Source organism: Moschus berezovskii, chromosome 28 (genome assembly GCF_049115385.1).
Source record: "Moschus berezovskii isolate FMDL1 chromosome 28, NW_MosBer_1.0, whole genome shotgun sequence".
Classification (NCBI taxonomy): domain Eukaryota; kingdom Metazoa; phylum Chordata; class Mammalia; order Artiodactyla; family Moschidae; genus Moschus; species Moschus berezovskii.
In genome coordinates this window covers 8818778-8839148 of record NC_142487.1, presented here as the reverse complement: position 1 = coordinate 8839148, position 20371 = coordinate 8818778, and the positions used below count along the sequence as shown (strand labels likewise).

General features: G+C 44.0%; 1 protein-coding gene across 1 annotated transcript in view; it reads left to right on the top strand.

The window, feature by feature from the left end:
- Positions 1-20371, top strand: part of LAMA1 (laminin subunit alpha 1) — a 123199-nt gene that overhangs the window by 81001 nt on the left and 21827 nt on the right. The window contains exons 33-46 of the mRNA XM_088833522.1: positions 65-207; positions 1848-1937; positions 4061-4172; positions 5281-5443; positions 8556-8766; positions 8933-9049; positions 9156-9319; positions 11172-11307; positions 12088-12181; positions 13334-13450; positions 15727-15909; positions 16233-16387; positions 18107-18250; positions 19225-19358. Coding sequence (XP_088689648.1) covers positions 65-207; positions 1848-1937; positions 4061-4172; positions 5281-5443; positions 8556-8766; positions 8933-9049; positions 9156-9319; positions 11172-11307; positions 12088-12181; positions 13334-13450; positions 15727-15909; positions 16233-16387; positions 18107-18250; positions 19225-19358 — 1963 coding nt within the window. The remainder of the gene's footprint in view (positions 1-64; positions 208-1847; positions 1938-4060; positions 4173-5280; positions 5444-8555; positions 8767-8932; positions 9050-9155; positions 9320-11171; positions 11308-12087; positions 12182-13333; positions 13451-15726; positions 15910-16232; positions 16388-18106; positions 18251-19224; positions 19359-20371) is intronic.

The window sequence follows — 20371 nt, the reverse complement described above, 5'->3', positions numbered from 1 at the left end:
GCTGTGGGCACCCATGGGAACCCGGGCAGGCTCTGCTGTAACTTGAACATCCTCTTTCTTGTAGCCTGTGATGATGACTGTGTGGGTGTCCTGCTGAATGACTTGGCTCATGTTGGGGATGCCATCCTGTCTGTGAACCTCACCAGCACCATCCCTTTCCCATATGGGGTTTTGTCAGACCTGGAAAATAGAACGAAGTCTCTCCGGGTAAGTACTGCAAATACTGAGATGGATAGAAGCGTGTGTCACAGGAAGTTGAAATTGGTTGGGACCCTACGGGTCATTCTGTCTGTCCTCCACCAGTGCAGGACTCTCAGTCCCAGAGTCTGGTGCTGGGAGCTACCCTGCCTTCTCCCTCTGAACCTGACCGAGAACTGCATCGTCCACACGATTACTGGTTTCATTGTGCAACAGCCCTGCTTGTTCAAGTCTTGATCCAAATTCTTCCTCTGTGCTGCTCCTGCTGCCTTGGGGAATAAGCCAAGGTCCACTCGCCCCTATTTATAACAGGTCTTTGGGCAGAAAGCAGCTCTCTTAATACAAACAGAGAAAATGAATTGAGACGGCATTGTCTTTAAAGTGCTGAATGAAGAGGAACTCTTTTCCATCAATGTATTACTCTTAACTGGAGTTGCAGGGCACAAAGCTTCCTCCTCCCTTGAAGACTATATAAAAATCTCTGGGGATAAATCATAGTTTTATGTTTAGTTAAAATCTGTGTTTTGATCTGGGTCCAAAAGACGATGGGAAGGTAAGAAATTGACTTGCTAGACAGAATTTTTTATTCTAGTTGGGGGAAAAAAATGAATCTAAATTTGGCTCAAAGCCTATGCTTCAGAATTTGAGGTATTTAATTCACCGTGTCATACCATAATGCCGATGTGTGTTTGTGTGTGCAATCCCGCTGCTTCAGTGATCCACTCTTGTTAGTATTGGTCCTTTCTCTATAGATTTAATGGAGTTAAGAAAGGTTGGGAAACTGTAAGAGGTGTTTCTAAGTTATTTTTCCTGAAATAGAACAAAATGTTTTCAAAGATAAGGGGGAAAAAAAAAGAAACAAATGTTGAAATTTCTTTTCCACTCACTAGAGACACAATCAATAAATACTACCTTCCATCAGTTTGGTTTCCAACTGTACGACTATATTTTTTACCACGTGACATGAACACTTGATTTCAACTTTAACTCTTAGTGATTTGCTCGCATTTAAAGCACTTTGTCAGCTCCTTTGAATGACTTTTTATGTTTATATAAAGTACTCAGGAGCTTGAGATTGTGAACCCTCAACTGTTTTTTGTTTCCACTGTTGACCTACATAGCGACTTAGGCAGGCTAATAACTGTCCTGACCATAGACAATAATCTTGCTCCTTCTCAGGTTGTTATAAAGTCTGAGTATCATCACACAAAGAAATTAGAGGAGTGTTGGCATAAATTAAGTACTTAATTGTTGTAATTATAAAGGCTTCTCTTTGCTTAATACTTTTGTATTCTAGCTTAGTAAGCATTTTTTTTTTTTAGATGTTAGCAATTACAATTAAAATTTATGTGACTCTGCTGTTGAAATTCAGCCAGATCCACCCAAGAACTGCAGCAGTGTCAATTCTGCATGGCACACCAGGCTTTATGTTTATATCTACATAGGAAATATAATGCGAAAGACCGCAGTCTGGAAACGTGTTCTGTAATCCAAACTTTAGTGAATGTGATTCATTTTATTTTTTAACGCAATGTCAGGGAAAAGAGAATTTCTTTCTGTGAACAAAAAAGGTAATGACAGGTGATTCTTGGTTAAGAACCAGGAGATTTATTTTGAAGCATTATAGTTTGTTTTCTTCGTTCTTTTAGGACTCTTTATTAAAAGAAAATACGCAAAAAGAACTAGTGAAAATTCAACTTGAAGGCATCTCAGAGCAAACGGAGGGCCTGCACAGAGAAGTAAGTTCTTCACAGAAAGGGTCCGCTCCGCCTGCCTGCACCCCCAGCCCTTGTGAGCACTGGCGCGGGGGCTTCTTGGAAGGTTCTGAACAGATCAGGGCAGCCCCCTCCTCCCAGGAGTTGTGTTCTGGTTACTGAAAAGTCAGGTTAAGTAGGTTCTGATGCAGCCAGTCTCCATGCTTGGGTGGGAAGGGGCCCCTGACTTAATTTCTGCTCTCCCCTCTGTTGAAGGCGGAGTCGGGCTGTCAGTTCACATCACCGCTTACTTTCTCCTGTGAGCCAGGGTTGGGCAGGATGAAAAGACGGGGGTTTCTCCCCCATCCTGTATTCACTGCACATGGTGGGCACTGAGTTTTCCCCCTCCCTGCCCCCAACACCAGCATAGGCAGCTCCTTCTGGGGTGTCTGCAACACTCAGACTTCGGCCCCATTCTGATGGTCTCACTTTGAATGGCAGGAGGGTTCACTTTGATGTCAGCAGGGAGTTATTTCTTCTGTTCAGCCCAGGCCAGATGAATGGTTTTTAGTGACCAAAAAAAGAATCTGCTTATTTGCAGATGGTGAGGGAGGCCTATTGTCAAATTTATGATTTGTGTGCACACTTTAAAATTGTGTGCGTATGTGTGTGTGTGCACATATAGTACATAGACGTGAGTCTTTTGAAAGTGAAAGTGTTAGTCACTTTTGACCCCATGGACTGTACCCCGCTGGGCTCCTCTGTCCATGAGATTCTCCAGGCAAGAATACTGGGGTGGGTTGCCATTTCCTTCTCCAGGGGATCTTCCTGCCCAGGGATCAAACTTAGGTCTCCTGCTTTGCAGGCAGATTCTTCACCTTCCAAGCCACAAGGAAAGCCCCATCTGTGTATATGTACGTCTTATCTCTGTCTCTCAATGTTCACACTCGTACACAATCATGCACCCTAAAATGCAGTAGCTGGCTTCTGTTAATTTAGAATTAGTGACCATTTGGGAAGAGTTTAAGGGTTTCTGTGTGGGCTTTTAAAGTACCTGAGCAAGCAAATGTTTGGTAGGATGTGATAAGCCAATTAAAATAAATTCTTTCTATCCATTAAAGAAGATTCTCTTTGGATTTTGACTAGAAAACACTTTTAGAACCATTCTGAGTTACTTATTTTGGGCTTCACTTGTGGACCAGCTGGTAAAGAATCCACCTGCAATGCGGGAGACCTGGGTTCAATCACTGGGTTGGGAAGATCCCCTGGAGAAGGGAAAGGCTACCCACTCTAGGATTCTGGCCTAGAGAATTCCATGGACTGTACAGTCCATGGGGTAGCAAAGAGTCGGACACGACTGAGAGACGTTCAGTTCAGTGAGTTACTTTACATTCCCAGAAATTACAGACAACCTTCCTTTCCACAAATTGTTGTTGTTTAGTCTCACTAAGTCATGTCTGACTCTTTTTCAGTCCCATGAACTGTAAGCTCATCAGGCTTCTCTGTCCATGGGATTTCCCAGGCAAGAATACTGGAGTAGATTGCCATTTCCTCCTCCAGGAGATCGTCCAGGATTAGGGAATGAACTTGGGTTTCCTGCATTGGCAGGTGGATTCTTTACTGCTGAGCCACCGGGGAAGCCTTTCACAAATTAGAACACCCTTAATAAAAACAACAGCTGAGAGTAGCTAACAGGCATCATCACATATAATCCTCATGAAGTCCTGTGATTCAACTGTTATAATTACTCCAAGTTATGGATGAGGCTGTCAAGCCTGGCAGAAGCATATCTATTTGCCTAACTCTGTGTCTTAACCGCTTGACTAAGTTCTCATGGTCAATACAAGTTAGTAAGATTTTACTTTCTAGATTCTGCAAATTTGGGTCCTAACATGAACATGAGGTCTCCACAATGGCAACACCCGGGAGAGTCTGTGGTTTGATAGCCTATTAGGCTGCTTTTTAAAATGTACCATCTTTTTTCATCAAGAGTGAGCAGTCCATCATTTCCATTTCCAACCCTGCACTGTTGACTTTGGCTTCCATGATGGTGAACCTTTTCTGTGTTCTAGAATATGTTTTGTTGCTTAAAAGAGACAACGTCTGGCATACCGAAGCTTGCATTTTATTCAGAGTGAAACTCACCTGAGGCCTTTATTTTCCATCAGCTTGACAGAGTGTTGACACATAGTGAGCAGGTGACCAGGGCCACCGAAAGAATCCTGGACAAGAGTGTGGACCTCCTTAAGTTGACCGAGAAGCTGCAGACAGACATCGAAGGTAGTGTCCTCAGAACTTTGTTTGACGAGTCTGGCCTATTTGGTAGGAAAAGCCTACTCTCTTCACTCAGCACTTGAATAGCCGTGACTTGCACTAGACTCTTGGGGCCTTCCCCTGTCCACACACAATGTGCTAAGTCACTTCAGTCATGTCCAACTCTTTGAGACCTCATGAACTGTCACCCATCAGGCTTCTCTGTCCATGGGATTTCCCAGGCAAGTATAGCCATTCCCTTCTTCAGGGGATCTTCCTGACACAGGGGTTGAAACCCAGGTCTCCTGCCTTGGCAGGTGAATTCCTCACCGCTGAGCCAATACAAATCAGACTTTCTAAGGCAGAAAGTAAAGACATTATTAGGACGAAAGACATTTTTTAAAAAGGAGTAGTGTCAAGTATTGGTGGTTGTTCAAAGAGTAAACGTTACTGAGAGCTTCTACGTGCAGATGTTCCTGGCAAGGGCAGGGAATGCTGCAGTATTAGTGGTACCTCAGCCCTGCCTGGACAGGGTTCACGGGTAGCGGGGAAGCAGACAGGAAATACACCAGGATCCCAGGTTCCTGCGTGTGTGTTTTAAGCACTTTTCTTTTTTTTTAATATTTATTTTTGGCTGTGCTGGGCCTTCACCTCTGCGTGGTTTTTTCTCTAGTTGTGGCGAGTGGGGACTCCTCTCCAGTTGTGGTGCGAGGGCTTCTCATTGTGGTGGCTTCTCTTATTGCAGAGCATGGGCTCTCGGGTGCATGGGCTTCAGTAGTCATGATGTGGGCTCAGAAGCTGCAGCTCATGGGCTCAGAGCGCAGGCTTGGTATTGTGCCACACGGGCTTAGTTGCTCCTTGGCATGTGGGATCTTCCCAGACCAGGGATCGAACCCAAGTCTCCTGTATTGGCAGGCAGATTCTTTACCACTGAGCCACCAGGGAAGCCCCTCCCAACTGTGTAGACAGGGCATGTCCAGAGCGCACTGGATACATGGACTAACCTGGCCTGGTTAGAGGGTCAGCCCAGTGTAGGTGGGCAGAGCAGCCTCCCTGGAGAAGGTTCTAAGTTCTCCCATCCTAGGACTGTCTGCTTTTGAGAGATTATTCAGTGATTGATGAACTTTCTCCATAGAAATGATGGAAAAGGCTACGACCCTAAATCAGACGCTGGATGATGATGTCCAGTTGCCCAGCTCTACTCTTCAGGACATGCAGGAGAACATCACAGCTTTGCTGGAAGTCCTACGGAAAAGGCAGTTCCTGCCGCTGCACCAGAACGCCACCCTGGAACTCAAGTAAGTTCCTGAACAGCGCTCATGACATGACCAGTTAGAGGGAAGAATGTGATAGCGGAGGGGCAGGGAGACAGGTGGGAGGAGGGGAAGGGAAGTAAGTTCTCAGAGGGGCAGACTGTCACAGGAGAAGAGCGGGGTGCTGCTCCCCCCACCAACAGAGCACGTGTGATCAATGGCAGTGCTTCTGCCTGTGCTGTTATGTCTTAGGTTTGGTTTTTCTCTGTGACCCTGAAACACCTTTTCTACTTAGCGTGAACAAACAAACCTCCTGATACTGTCTTTATTGAAGATTAAGTATAATGCAGGAAACTCTCACGGGAAGCAAACACAGGCAGTGGCCACCACCAAAGCTGTGAACTCTGTGACAGACTGACATCATGCCAGAATAATTTTGCTCAGTTATGCAAACTGTCATCGAAACCTGGGATTTGAAAAACAGGTCACAAAGAACTGTTAGACGTGGTCATGAGAAACTTTCAGTTTGCTTTCAGGCTCTTTTTCTTAGTATTTTCACACAAATTATTACTTGATGCAATAGCAGAGCTGTCTTCTGCCAGGTTTTGATAAATATCTGATTAAGTACTGGCTTCAGTGGTCACACCACACTCCATCAAAACTCTAGTCTCTGTAATGAGATATTTAAGCTATTTTAATACATTATACTCTTTTAAATAACATTTTAAAGAATAACTTAGATCAAAATCTTTTACTGAATTTCACATTATTATCTTATCAGGGTGAATGTTAAGAAGTGAAGTCATTTAACCAGAGTTTGCATTTTGAGGATTCCCAGCTTGCATTGCCACATTATTTTCTATGTGGTTTTAATGACTTTGAAAGTTATCTTTTATTCAGTGGGAATTTTTAGGACTTAAGCCCGGGAGGCAGAATCTCGAGTAACCTTGAGAAAAACTGCTCCAAGGAGGCGAGGGGCGAGCCAGGTTATACAGAAGTTTTGCAGCGATGGACAGCCAACCTGAACATCAAAAGATTATTGTTAATTAAAGAAAACAGATATCCCAAGTTTAGGAATTTAAAACAACATCCACTTCTACCAGCAGGACCCTGGAGAGCTGAGTTTATATATATTTTCATCATTGAGTGGGATTTTTGACATTGTTGTTGACTTGCTAGGTGAAAAACAAAAGGTGGAACTTACTGTCACATAGGCTTTGGAGAAAAGCACTAGTAGTTTAATTATGGGATGTTTGTTAGGGCCCGAGAAGGGCCCTGAGAGGACTCTGGACTGGACGAGGGGAGCTCAGAGTTGGGTGAGGACTCAGAAGATGGGAAGGGGGCCGTTGTCTAGGGAGCCCTCCTCGGTGCTGGGTGAGTGGGGAGCTGTAGATTCGCCCCTCACCTCTGCGTGTGCTCATCCTCACCTCCTTGTGAGGTGGGAAGGGTGCAGCTGGAGTGACTGAGGCCCAGAGAATATCTGCACCTCCATCAGTGTTGAGCCTCCAGGACAGTATGAAGCCTGGTGTGTTCTGTGTGCTAAGTCACTTCAGTTGTGTCCGACTCTTTGCAACCCTATGGGCTGTCACCCACCAGGCTCCTCTGTCCATGGGATTTTCCAGGCAGGAATACTGGTGGGGGTTGCCAGTTCCTTCTGCAGGTAATCTTCTCAGCCCAGGGATCAAACCTGTGTCTCCTGTATCTCCTCCACTGGCAGGCGGGTTCTTTACCGCTGAGCCACCAGGGACACTGTCTTTCCCTTTATGGCACCCCGCAAGTGATCCTTCGCAGCTGTGCTTCCTGACTGTTTTCCAGTTTCTTAAGGAGAGGCCGAGTCTTTACCACAAGTAAAGACTCAGTACTTCAGGCTGAGTACTTAATCTTGAATCTCCACACTGAGCCTGGAGAAGACAGCTGAATACGTGGCACCATGCAGCCCTTTCTCATGGAACTTGCTTACCTGCTCACAGCACTAATGTGGTGGAGAAATGCCACTCGAGAAACCGTGTTCTACTGTATTAACTGAATTTTACAGGAAGAAGCTAATAAGGAGTGCTGAGGGGTTTTGTGATTTTTCTTTGTAGTCTTTCAAGTCGTTGTCAACTATGTCATTTCATTTGATCATGGTTTACATGGTAAAGTCATTTCATAGATGAAAGTTTGATCTCTATTTTCAATTTCTTAGAGCAATACCTTCTTTAACGATATGCACTGAAGGATTCATGGCTAGATAGTAGAGATATATTGGACTTTTTTGTATGTCTCCCATGTACTATTTTTAGTTCTCTTTGTAACTATCATAATACAGCATCTTACTATCTTTTTTATAATTCTTAAAATCACAAGAATGTTCAAATAATTCCTGATGATGTTCTAATGATGTCAGAGTTCAAATATATACCTTTGGAAAATTTTTTTGTGGTGTTTTAGCCCAGCAATCTGATCATCTGTGAAAACTAAGGGGGATTTACAAGGCATTTTCCACAAAAATATTCAAAGTTCTGATAAATTGAAGGAAGAAGTTAATAGGATATATTCAACCACTGAAAAGTTCTGTAGTGTGAAAATTGTGTTATTCTATAAAGCTTTAAGTTCAAATTTGTTTAAGTAGCAATTTGATAGCACATTTATAAAAGAATAGGGGGAAATGTCTTTTGATTTCTTGAAGCTTGCTTTTATCAAAGTGGTAGAAATTATATCTTTCTGGCAATTCGGATTTGAAAGTTTTTATAAAATTTGTTTCTTTACTAGATGCAGGAAAAACCTTTGTATTGTATGGATACATTGGTGACTTTGGAGCAAATCAATGAAGTGTCTCCTTTTTTCAATTTCTGACCATATTGTAATGAAGATTTCTGTTGCCATCATTTGCTGGCTGTGGCCCCAGTTTTCTGAATCCAAATCCACTGAGATGGTTTCTTTAATTTCACTAAATATGTTAGGAAGTTTGTTAAATCAAGAAAGATTGTTAACGATAAAGTGTAAACCTGCCATACGTATAGCGGCCTTAGAAAAATATTTTCCCTTTTTAAGGGGTTGCGATGTACCACTTAGGACTTCAAGATGAAACTGAGAAGGGATATGTAAAAGTTCCTTTCACTGTACATCAATGCTGTGAGCTTTGTTGTTAATTTCTTACCATCTTTTATGTTCCCAGGGCTGCTGAAGACTTATTGTCACAAATTCAGGAAAATTACCAGAAGCCACAGGAAGAGTTGGCGGTGTTAAAAGAAGCAGTAAGCAGCCTCCTTTCAACACACAACAGAGAAGTGCGGGCTGCAGAAGAGCTCCTGAGAGAAGCAGAGACGAAGACCCAGGAGAGCGGTCGCCTGCTGCTCCTCATCAGGGCCAACCTGCGAGAGTTCAACGTGAGTCCTGCCAGCTCTCGCCCCCTTAGAGCTGGTCCCAAATTCTCCCACGTAAATGACATCATCCTTGCCCTGAGGGCTGACTTCAGCACACAGTGTCAGGCACCTGAGGTTCAGAGGCCAACTTGCCTTTATGAAGCATCCTTAGAGGTGATGTTTGCTGCAGGAGAAGAAGCTGCGTGTTCAGGAAGAACAGAACTTGACATCAGCGCTGATCGCCGAAGGAAGAGGACTGCTGGATGCGGCTGCTGCTCCTGCAAACGCATGGGGGGAGGCTCTCGCGGTGAGTCCTAACTCAGCACAGCCCAGGGTTTCCAGGGAAGCCTCCCAGGCCCCAGACAGGCTGTTAAACAGACGGGCACGTGGTCACAGTGTTAATCTCTGTGTAGCAACTAGAGCAACACCGGGATGAGCTGCTACTGTGGACTGCCCAAATCAGGCACCACGTGGATGACCTGGTCATGCAGATGTCCGAAAAGAGAGCACTGGAGCTTGTGTACAGGGCGGAGGATCATGCCGCGGAGCTGCAGAGACTGGCAGGTGCTCTGGACAGGTGAGGCACCCCTGGCAGGAACCCCCACAAGTTGTGATCCGCAAATCAGAGAGAATAATACGCCTGGCTGTTTCATTCACAATGTCGAGTCACATTCTTTTCTGTGTGTAAAAACAAAGACTTCTCTTTTATTTCCACGGCAAGGAGGGTTTCCTCCCAACTCTGGTAGTGTATTTGACCATTAGCAGGAATGTGCGATGGAAAAATGTGAACTGAAGCAGATGGGGATGAAAACAAATATTATGCTACGATATCAAGGCCTTCAGTATCTACCTGGTACTCAGGACTTTATGAGTTTGCCCATGGACAGAACTACATACTGATTTCCTTATGCATCTTGCCTTCTTGGGACTTGTGATCCAGCTGGCTTTCTGCATGGATGCAAGTTGTGGTTGCCCACCCCGGACTGTTAGAAGTGTTGAGGATCTATTTGCCAGCTCCTGAAAGATACCATCTCCATTATTTTCTACTGCCTAAAAGGCTACCATTGTACTCATTACTTTAACATATATTTTTGGATATTTGACAAGTATGTTCTCAGTTGTTAGATGTCCCTTTAAATGAAAAACGCGACTTTAGGCTGGTGTTTCCTGAATTGTTGCAGAAGGAGCCTGGGGAACTTCAGAGTACTGATGGCTCTGTCCCCTGACCGCTCCCCTGTCCCCCAGACTGGGGGATATGACCTGTACTTTAAATCTTTTTTTAAGTCCCCAGGTGATCTGATGGCAGCAAATGAGGGAATTGGGGTTTAAGGCCTTACACAATACTGTGAGTTAGTAAATTTATTTCTTTAGAATCTGCTATTAATTATGAGTGGAAAAAGTCTGGACACACTGGGGATACATGTGTTTCTGTGTGTTGGGTGTGTTTTATGGAAGGAGAAAAATGAGTGTTTTTTTCTAACTTGAGGAGTGCTGTCATAAAAGACGAGCTCACACAACGAAAGCAATTAAAAATGACTATTGTGTAAGTCTTGTGCTTCAGCAAGCTCTACTGCCTCTGTCTGCTGTCGGAATCAGTAACAGAAAATGGAGTTAGGTACCCAGTTAATTTTTCTCCTTTCCTCATCTTTCCTCATTTTCCAAAAAGGAAAAGGATGTTCCGACTACATCTGTAGCTACAACAAAATCTTTATTACTTAGTATGATTCGTAAAGGCAGTTTGGTGTGATATATAAAATTAAATAACTTTGTCTTTTATTTGTAAGTCACTGAATTTTGCCAGTCAAGTAGTAGCAAGAAATAACTGCTGGTCTCAGCTTTGGAAATCACCCAACTCAATAACCTTGGGGAGAAAATGAAGTGGGCTACTCAGCAGGCAAAGACGGGTCTATTGTCAGGTTTCATTTTGAAGTGAGACCATTACCAGCTCGCAAGTTCCTGAGTGATCAGTCCCCTTCCAAGAATGAAGTTCAGACTGCTGAAGTATTATCTCATCCTCCTCCCAAACCCCTGGTGAACTTCATCAAATTGGTGTATACTGTTTGAGGAATAAGCTTCTGCATCCTCACATATGCTTAGCTAAGAAAGCCTTTTTGAAATGAACACGTGTGTAGCAGGAGAGATTACAACCAGTGCAAACAGGCAGGGGATTTGAACAGAGATGAAAGACTGGATAGTCTAAAAGGTGAGACACAGCGATCATCTCTTTTTGGGTGTTAATTAAGCAGCAGTTCTTAGTGTTACTGAGACAAGGTGACCACACGGCGTTTGGAATTAGAGGGGAGTCCACATGTTGACACAGACTCCTGTATTCCTCGTTGGTGATGTTTCTCTCAGTGGGAGGCTTTTAGGAACAGTGGGCAGATTCAGTTCCTCTGATCATAACATCTCTAAATATGCCGATTGCACAGTGGCCTTGGGAGTGTGAGACATGTGTCCCTGAATGCCACCAGCGCAGCCCACGTCCACTCCAACATCCGGAGCCTGATTGAGGAATCAGAGAGGTTGGCGACAGAGGCACTCGGAACTGTGAAAGAGGCAAGCGCGGTAAGAAAGGCCCCTCAGGTTTCCCTGCGTGCCTGCTTTTTCTCAGCGCTGTGGTCAAGTGAGCCTTCCCTGAGATGCTCAAGCAGAGAGGCAGTGGCTTAAATTTACACTGGTCAAGATTCTTTTCTGTGGAATTCTGTCGTCATGTCCTTTTTCTTTTCCTGCATGTTTAGTCACTCAGTAGTATCCGACTCTCTGCAACCTTGTGGGCTCTAGCCCGCCAGGCTCCTCAGTCCATGAGATTTCTTAGTCAAGAATACTGGGATGGGTTGCCATTTCTTTCTCTGTAATATATTCTAATGCATTAAAAATATTGTCTTTTCCTATGGGAGTAAATAGTGGGCCTTAAACAAGCTCATATACCCCTTAGACTACTTCTGTGTCCAATCCTGGAATCAGGGATTGAACCCATGTCTCCTGCATTGGCAGGCAGATTCTTTACCTCCTGAGCCATCTAAGTCATAAATAATTCTTAGAACAAAAATTATAATGTTAATTGATATCTACCTTGGACATCTCTTCTTACCCGTGGTGAACATCTTCATTTAAGGGCTGATTTTTGTGTTTATAGATTTAAAAATGACTGTGTTCCTGCTCTTCAGCCACAGATTAGCACATATGTTAATAGGACTGCTTTAGTTGTCCCTGCCTGTTGTCTGCTTGACTTCCTTGTTCGGAAGGACCGTGGGGATATTCTGACAGGACAGAGTTGCTCTCTCCACCTTCAGCAAGAGCCCACCCCACCCTCCAGCTTCACGTTTAAACTGTTCCATTTTACAGGCTTCTGAATCTCTTGTTTCTAATGGGAGAGCAGCCCTCCGGCGCAGTTCTGAGTTTCTCAAAGAAGGCAACCGCCTGAGCAGAAAGCATCGAGGTCAGTTCCCAGCTCGGGCTGTGTTGATGCCAGAGTGATTGTGGACACACCTCTGAACATACTTCCAGAACATTCTTCTTCCCTGGAGCAAGTTGAATCTTAACATTTCTTTGTTACAATAATATTCCAATTTCCTATCCTAGACACATCATGTAATTTTTGTTGTGCAGTCCCCACGAGTCTTCCATAGACTCAATAAACCTTCCCTGAGAACGAAGCTCTCTGCTCACTGCTCTAGCTCCTGAGCTCAGGCTGGTCCTCACAGCGTTTGTCAGGACACCTGTGATGTCACGTGCTTCTCTGTCCATCTCAGGGTTTCACCATTTCTTGAAGAGTTGTATTATGTTTGACTCTTGTCTTCTGCACAGGTCTAATGCAATGTTAGAGCCATGGTAGGTTCTCATAAAGTTATTGAATTAAATCAATATTGATTTATCTATTAAAAATACCTATGCAAAAAAAAAATACCAATGTGGTTTCATTTTTCCTAAGACTTTCAGTAAGCAGTTATTGGCACATGTAAGAGTTAGTCAGTAAGCATAATGCAGAATGGCAGCCGACTCTATTGTGTAAGAGAAACAAACAGGTTATATAACATATAGTTATATATGTATAGATGTGTAGTTATAGATAGATATCTATCGCCTTAATATACTCTGCTGCTGCTCAGTCACTCAGTCATGTCCAACTCTTTGCAACCCTATGGACTGTAGCCTGCCAGGCTCCTCTGTCCCTGGGATTCTCCAGGCAAGAATACTAGGGTGGGTTGCCATGCCCTCCTCCAAGGGATCTTTCTGTCCCAGGGACTGAACCCATATCTTTTATGTCCTCTGCACTGGCAGGTGGATTCTTTACCATTAGTGCCATCTGGGAAGCCATTTTCTCCCTAGAGCTCTAATTGAATCAAACAAGAATTTAAGAAGTATTAGTGAGAAGGAAAACAAAGTTAAAAAAAAAATTATCAAGTAAGCTCCCAAGCATACAATTTGAGTGTGGGTTGAGTGGTGCCAAGTCTTGTTAGACAAACTTTCAATATTTGGGCTCTCTGTAGAAAGCTGCTGATTCTATAGAGGGGTCAGGAATGATAAAACTGTCATCCAGGCAACGTTTAAGGGACAGCTTAAAAGGGAACACTTTTTTCCCTTTGAATAGGTATCACATTGGAACTGAGTAGATTGAAAGATTCTGCAAAGAGATTTCAAGAGGATGCTGATAAAATTACCAGGCAGACCAATGAATCACTCTTGATACTGAGAGCAATTCCTGAAGGTAAGTAGAAAGGGGAGTTCTTGATTTAAATTAATATCTTCTCATTGCAAAACACTTGCACATGAGCAGAAGACCTGCTGCAAGTCTGATGGAGACCCCTCACCCAAAACAAAACCAAGATTGACAGAATTTTCACTTGCAGAGGGATATGGTTTGGAAGGAAGAGCACTGTGTTTTTTATAGCTTCAGAACACCTGCATTGAAGTAGTAGAATTATACTCTGAAAAAACAAAGCTTTAGATTCTTTATGCTATCATATTAATTGCTAACTATTAAAATAGGCCTGAGATGAAAGAAGAGACATTCAAAGAAGCTAGCAAGTAAAGAAGCTGAAATATTCCTGCTTTAGGGCAAAATGCTAAATTCATTATAAATGTGATAATTTAGAGAATTCTTGTTTGAAAATTAAGGAAATCTTCCTTTGTGAGACAATAAGCATTCTAAAATAGATCACTTTAATATTGATGCTGAAGATTCAGTGTTCCTTAAAATTTTAAATAGGGTAACTTTTTAACACAGGCAAGTTGCACTGTGGTGCATTATTTATCTTACATTCCTTCCGCCTTTTCTTTTTTCTTAAGTCTTGCAAGGTACCGAAAACATCTCCCAAGTTCTTCTGTCTGCTGGTTCACCTTATTGTTGTTCTGTTGCTCAGTCGTGTCCAACTCTTTGCGGCCCCATGGACTGCAGTACACCAGACCTCCCTGTCCCTCAACATCTCCGGAGTTTGCCCAAGTTTCACGTTCATTGTATCAGCCACTTTCTAAGCATGAAAATTACCCTGGGAAGCTGGACTTTGGGACACTTTGGACTGAATCCCTAAATTAGAAGAGTGGAGCATTTTCTGATCTGAAATTTTCTTTTTCTTTTATTTGTCTGTTTTTAAGGATACATGGTGTATGTTGATCAAACATTCAAAAATAACTTTTTATTTGGGACCAATTTCACATTTGCAGAAAAGTTACAAGACTTGAAAGAATACCTGTGTACCCTGCATCCAGCTTCTTCTAGTGTTAATCTTTGTCCATTTTGTGTTAAACCCTTTAAAAATGAATAAAAGTGCCTTAAAAAAAAAAACAACAACTATTACCCAGATTTTCTAGAATAATTGAACTCCAGTTTATCTTTAGTGACCATTTAGTTTTTACTGTGCTATTATTTCCAGCAGCCAGTTGTGGGTAAATACACTTCCTCTGGCCTCGGATACTTCTGTGGCACCTTCAGGTTTAAATTCCTAAACCTTCTTATCCAGACATGGAATGATTTGGAGAAGCTGTTAGTGACTATAAGAAAGGAATGATCGGAAAGGGAGCAAATAAGTTTAGATTGTTAACATATAAGATACTGAGCAAATGGAAACTAGCAGTTGCTTTTGTGATCTCATTGTGTATTGAAATCATACTTCAATATACAGTGTTGTCACCAAAAACATTTCAGTTCAGTTCAGTCACTCAGTCATGTCCGACTCTGCAACCCCATGGACTGCAGCACATCAGGCTTCCCAGTCCATCGCCAACTCCTGGAGCTTGCTCAAACTCATGTCCAGTGAATTGATGATGCCATCCAGCCATCTCATCCTCTGTCGTCCCCTTCTCCTCCTGCCTTCAATCTTTCCCAGCATCAGAGTCTTCTCTAATGAATCAGTCCTTCACATCAGGTGGCCAAAGTATTGGAGCTTCAGCTTCAACATCAGTTCTTCCAATGAATATTCAGGATTGATTTCCTTTAGAATTGGTTTGCTCTCCTTGCAGTCCAAGGGACTCTCAAGAGCTTTCTCCACCACAGTTCAAAAGCATCAGTTCTTTGGTGCTCATGAATGAAAAACATTTCATTCATCCAAAAAAGGAAGTGGTAGCACATATGTGTGTGTGTGCTCTGTCACTTCAGTGGTGTCTGACTCTTTACGACCCCATGGACTATAGCCCTCGAGGCTCCTCTGTCCATGGGATTCTCCAGGCAAGAATACTGGAGTGGGTTGCCATTTCCTACTCCAGGGGATCTTCCCAACCCAGGGATCCAACCCGCGTCTCCTGTGTCTCCCACATTGCAGGTGGATTCTTTACTCCCGAGCCACCAGGGAAATCCCAGCACATGTGATAGGCAGCCTTAATACTGTCATTAGAAACAGAAGCCCCCTTTTGTGTTCAAGGACCAGAAAGAAATTCTGTAACATGTTTCTGTGTAAAATTACATTTGTTGTGATTTTATGGTTTTCTGCATGTTATAACCACATGTATAACCACCAGAGTATGTACTTGAGTATAAATTTATTTCAGGTGTCAGAGACAGAGGAGCCAAAGTCAAAGACCTGGCCATGTCTGCAAACCAGAGCGCCACCAGCACACTCAAGAACGTCATGGGGCTGAGCCAGAAGCTGTTGAACACGTCCACTGACCTGTCCAGGGTTAACGCCACGTTACAGGAAACAGACGAACTCCTACGAGACTCCTCAATGACCAGTAGGTCGTGGTCTCCTGTCCTGTTAGGAAAGTTTGCGTCATGCCACTTGAGCTGGCCCAGGGCACATGGGTGTTTGCAGACAGCAATTCTAAATAATGAAAATGTGGCAACATCTGGATTTGCATTATAAAGGAAGAGAAGGGCCTTGGGTACTGCCTTGGGCTGGTGCATTTTTTATATATTTACCAAAATGTCAGGGATTTGATGATTTGGATATTCTAGTATATCCAGCACATTAGTAATGACCAGCTAATTTCTCTTGTTTCCTCCCCACCTCCCCCTGCCCTGCCCCTGCCAACTTTTTGTCACCTTCATATATTAGCTTTGTTAGCTGGAAGAAAAGTCAAAGATGTGGAAACACAAGCCAATCTCTTGTTGGATCGACTGAAGCCTCTGAAGATGTTAGAAGAGAACCTGAGCAGAAACCTGTCAGAAATCAAACTGCTGATCAGCCAGGCCCGGAAACAAGCTGCATCTGTGAGTGTGGGGCCCAGGGGGCTTGGGAGTCCGGCTCCACCCTGCCAGCTGAAGCTCCTGGAACCACATGTCCCAGTGGCCTCCTATGCAGAAGGCTTCAGTCACACTTTTACTGACAAGTTCTCAGAAATGCCCAGTTTCTCACAGCCTTGTCTCCAAGTGTATTTTACTTTGTTGTTGTTCAGTCACTAAGTCGTGTCCAACATTTTGTGACCCCATGGACTTCAGCATGCCAGGCTTCCCTGTCCTTCACTATCTCCCTGAGTTTGTTCAAACTCATGTCCATCGAGTCAGTGATGCTATCCAACCGTCTCATCCTCTGTCACCCCCTTCTCCTCTTGCCCTTGATCTTTCCCAGCGCCAGGGTCTTTTCCAGTGAGTCAGCTCTTGGCATCTGGTGGCCAAAGAAAGGGAGCTTCAGCTTCAGCATCAGTCCTTCTAATGAATATTCAGTGTTGATATTTACATTAAGTATATTTAGTAAGTCCCATTTTCCTTGATTCCTGCTTTTGTCCTGTGTATTTCAGCATGTTCTTAGCAAAAAAATCTCTGTGTCCTTATGGAGATTTATAATCATGGCCTAGATTTCTAGATCCCCACTGATTCGCTGGATGGTACAAACACATTGGTCTAAGTGTTAGCATTGCTGGAAGTCTCACTGGTTGCATACAGTGTTCCTTCCATCATTTTCCCAACTTGGTATTATCATAATCCAAGTATTCTCCAGAATGCTTATGCAGTATGGGCTGCATCTCTGGAATTCTGACAAAACAGCTAGCATCGCATGAATGCTGCTCAAATCCAGGTCACTACCTGCATAAAACACACAGCTTGAGAGAATGTTTCCTGGCCATCCTTGGCCATGGCCTTGGCCGTGTGTTAAAGGAGAGGTGTTTCAGGGAAATAAGATTGAGAAAACATCATTTGTCATGCTCCTGGGGACCTATAGACAATAAAGGTGACCTCTGGTCTAGTGTTTACCTTCCTGAAGCTTCTAGCCAAGAAAATGGAGCTCTGGATTCTTTGATCCCTGAGTGATTCCACTTTGGGAAAAGAGCTGGAGGTTTATAAGGGCTCTGGTTTCCATCTGCCTTAGTTCCAGTTGCCAAATAAAAAACCTGATAGATGGTTCCAAGTGCTCTGGTTAATATAAACTTATAATCTTGAGGGTTAATATAAAGATTATGTGCAAGTAATTATTTACCAGAGTGATATGTGAGTGAAATAACGGGTCTATAAATATTTGCTGAGTGATAGGTCAACCCTCCATTTACTACATATTATGCATGCTCAGTTGCATTCAACTTTCTTGCAACCCTGCAGACTGTAGCCTGCCAGGCTCCTCTGTCCATGGGATTTCCCAGGTAAATGATCATCAAATAGCCTTTCTGTGTCAGGTGTAAGATTCCAAAGTGATTTAGAAAAACTCCTTATCTTTAAGGAATCAAGTCTCACAAAATAGAGTTCCTTATGTAAAATTCTTTTTTAAAACCCCACGACTGGCTTTTCCACAGTAAAATATTTTACCGAATGGAATAAGTTTCAGCCCCATCCGATTTTCATCTTTTGAGACACACAGCACTATTATCTGGAGAGGAATCCTGCCTAGCAGCGAAGAGTCGCAACAGCACAACACTTCTGAACCCCAGGCATGCTGCCAGCGTGTATGTCCTGGATGACTCTAAGGCATTTGGGGACACGTCTCTTCTCCTTCTCCAGATCAAAGTTGCTGTGTCTGCAGACCGAGACTGCATCCGGGCCTACCAGCCCCAGATTTCTTCTACCAACTACAACAGCCTAACGCTCAACGTGAAGACAAGTGAACCCGACAACCTTCTCTTCTACATGGGCAGCAGCACTAGCGTGAGTATGATCCGCGGAAGCCACGCTGAGTCTCTCAGGCCAGAGGATATTTTGTCAATTGGTACATTTTTGGCTAAAAAAAAAAATAAGGCCTTCATGAAATCACTAGTGCTTCTAAGGTGGCTAATCTTTTGCTAAGCTGGTAATGTTAGATTGCAAACAAACTATGAAACTGTATGCCTGTAAAGAGGAGAGCGGTGCCTGCTTCTGCCCCTTTAACTGTGAGCTGTGGGGACAGACCTTTTCGTAATGTCTCCTGTGATCTCTGAAGCCACAGAGCTTCACTTTGAGTCTGTGAAGTCGACCTTGGCAGTTGTCACCAGGAGTGGAGGCGTGCACCCCGAGGGACAGTCAGAATTGTCAAGCTTCCCCCAGACTCTTCCACCCACTGAGATTCTTGTGGTTCCCAGAGGGCAAGTCAGTCCCCTGGGGAAGACTGTCGCTTCTTTAGGCTGTGTCGGTGGGAACGGGTCAGACCCTTGGACAGGAGATACTAGCAAGTGCAAACGCCATCTGAAAAGTATTCTTAAGACACAAGGTGCAAAGGACAGGTCAGTCCGTGCTGTAGGGTTTCACGGCTTCTCTTGTTGCACGATTCGCGCTCATGCGTTGCCTTTTCAGACTGCGCAGACAGACAAGTACAATGCCTTCCTTATGACCTCTGTAGAGGCTGCTGACCCCCAATGAGTTTTCTTGGAGAACTTCATGGGAGGTTCCATGGAGGGCATGCCAGGGAAGGGTGGTGGGCACTGATGGCCAGTGGTGGCCACTGTCGCCAATACAATCCTTCGGGTCATGCTCCAGCTGCAGGGGAGGGGAACATTTAAAGGCAACAGAAGGTCTTTTTTTGTGTTCATTTTATTACTTTTTAAGAATAGAGAAAATGCTGTAAGAACTCCTCCTTTAAAGTGTGTCAGTAGTCATGCCCACAGCCTGGCCTGTGGACTAACCCCAGCTCATGCCCCGCACCCCAGGCTGATTTCCTGGCAGTGGAGATGCGGCGAGGAAAAGTGGCCTTCCTCTGGGATTTGGGCTCTGGATTAACACGCTTGGAATTTCCAGACTTCCCAATTGATGACAACAAGTGGCACAGCATCTCTGTGACCAGGTAACAGACAAAGTTCTGTCTGAGTGTCTCTCATTTCTCGGCTGCATCTTTTAAGTAACTGTGTGTTTACCCTCATGCTGGGAAAGACTGAAGGCAGGAGGAGAAGGGGGCAACAGCGGATGAGACGGTTGGATGGCATCACTGGCTCAATGGACATGAGTTTAAGCAAACTCCGGGAGATGGTGAAGGACAGGGAAGCCTGGTGTCTGCAGTCCATGGGGTCACAAAAGTTCGGACACGACTCAGCGACCGAACAACAACATGTTTGTAATATCATGTAACAGTCCTTGAAATTTCTGGGGAGTAGGATTATAGTGAAAGAATACTTGGTTTAGATTTACTGTAGGAATTTTTTTCATTATTACAAGAGAAATAAACTTTGTTGCCAAAATCAACCATCAAATGAAGAAAAAGTTTGTATTACCTTCAGAATGTCAGGTCTCAGTCTGGGCAGCCAACCCAGAAGAGGGCAGTAATATGCAGCATAGTGGAGATGCCACATGGCTGGCAGTGGGACAAACAGAGGGCAGGCCAGGAGGGAACCAGTAGGGGGTGTGTTTTCTTAGAATTAAGCCAGGAAGTGAAATTCTTCCTTTTACAGCCCCTCCCCAGGGACTTCCCTGCAGGGACTTCCCTGGCAGTCCAGTGGTTAGGACTCTGTGCTTCCAACTCTAGGGGGCAAGGGTTTGATCCCTAGTCAGGGAACTAAGATCCTGCCTGTCAAGTGGTTCTGCCAAAAAATAAAAAAAGAAGTTATAAAAAATAAAGCCCCTCCCCAGAGGCACCTACTGTTAAGCAGCTTTATGTGTATCTTGGGCTTCCCTGGTGGCTCAGAGGTTAAAGCGTCTGCCTCCAATGTGGGAGACCCGGATTCGATCCCTGGGTCGGGAAGATCCCCTGGAGAAGGAAATGGTAACCCACTCCAGTATTCTTGCCTGGAAAATCCCATGGACAGAGAAGCCTGGTAGGCTACAGTCCACGGGGTCGGAAAGAGTCGGACATGACTGAGCCAC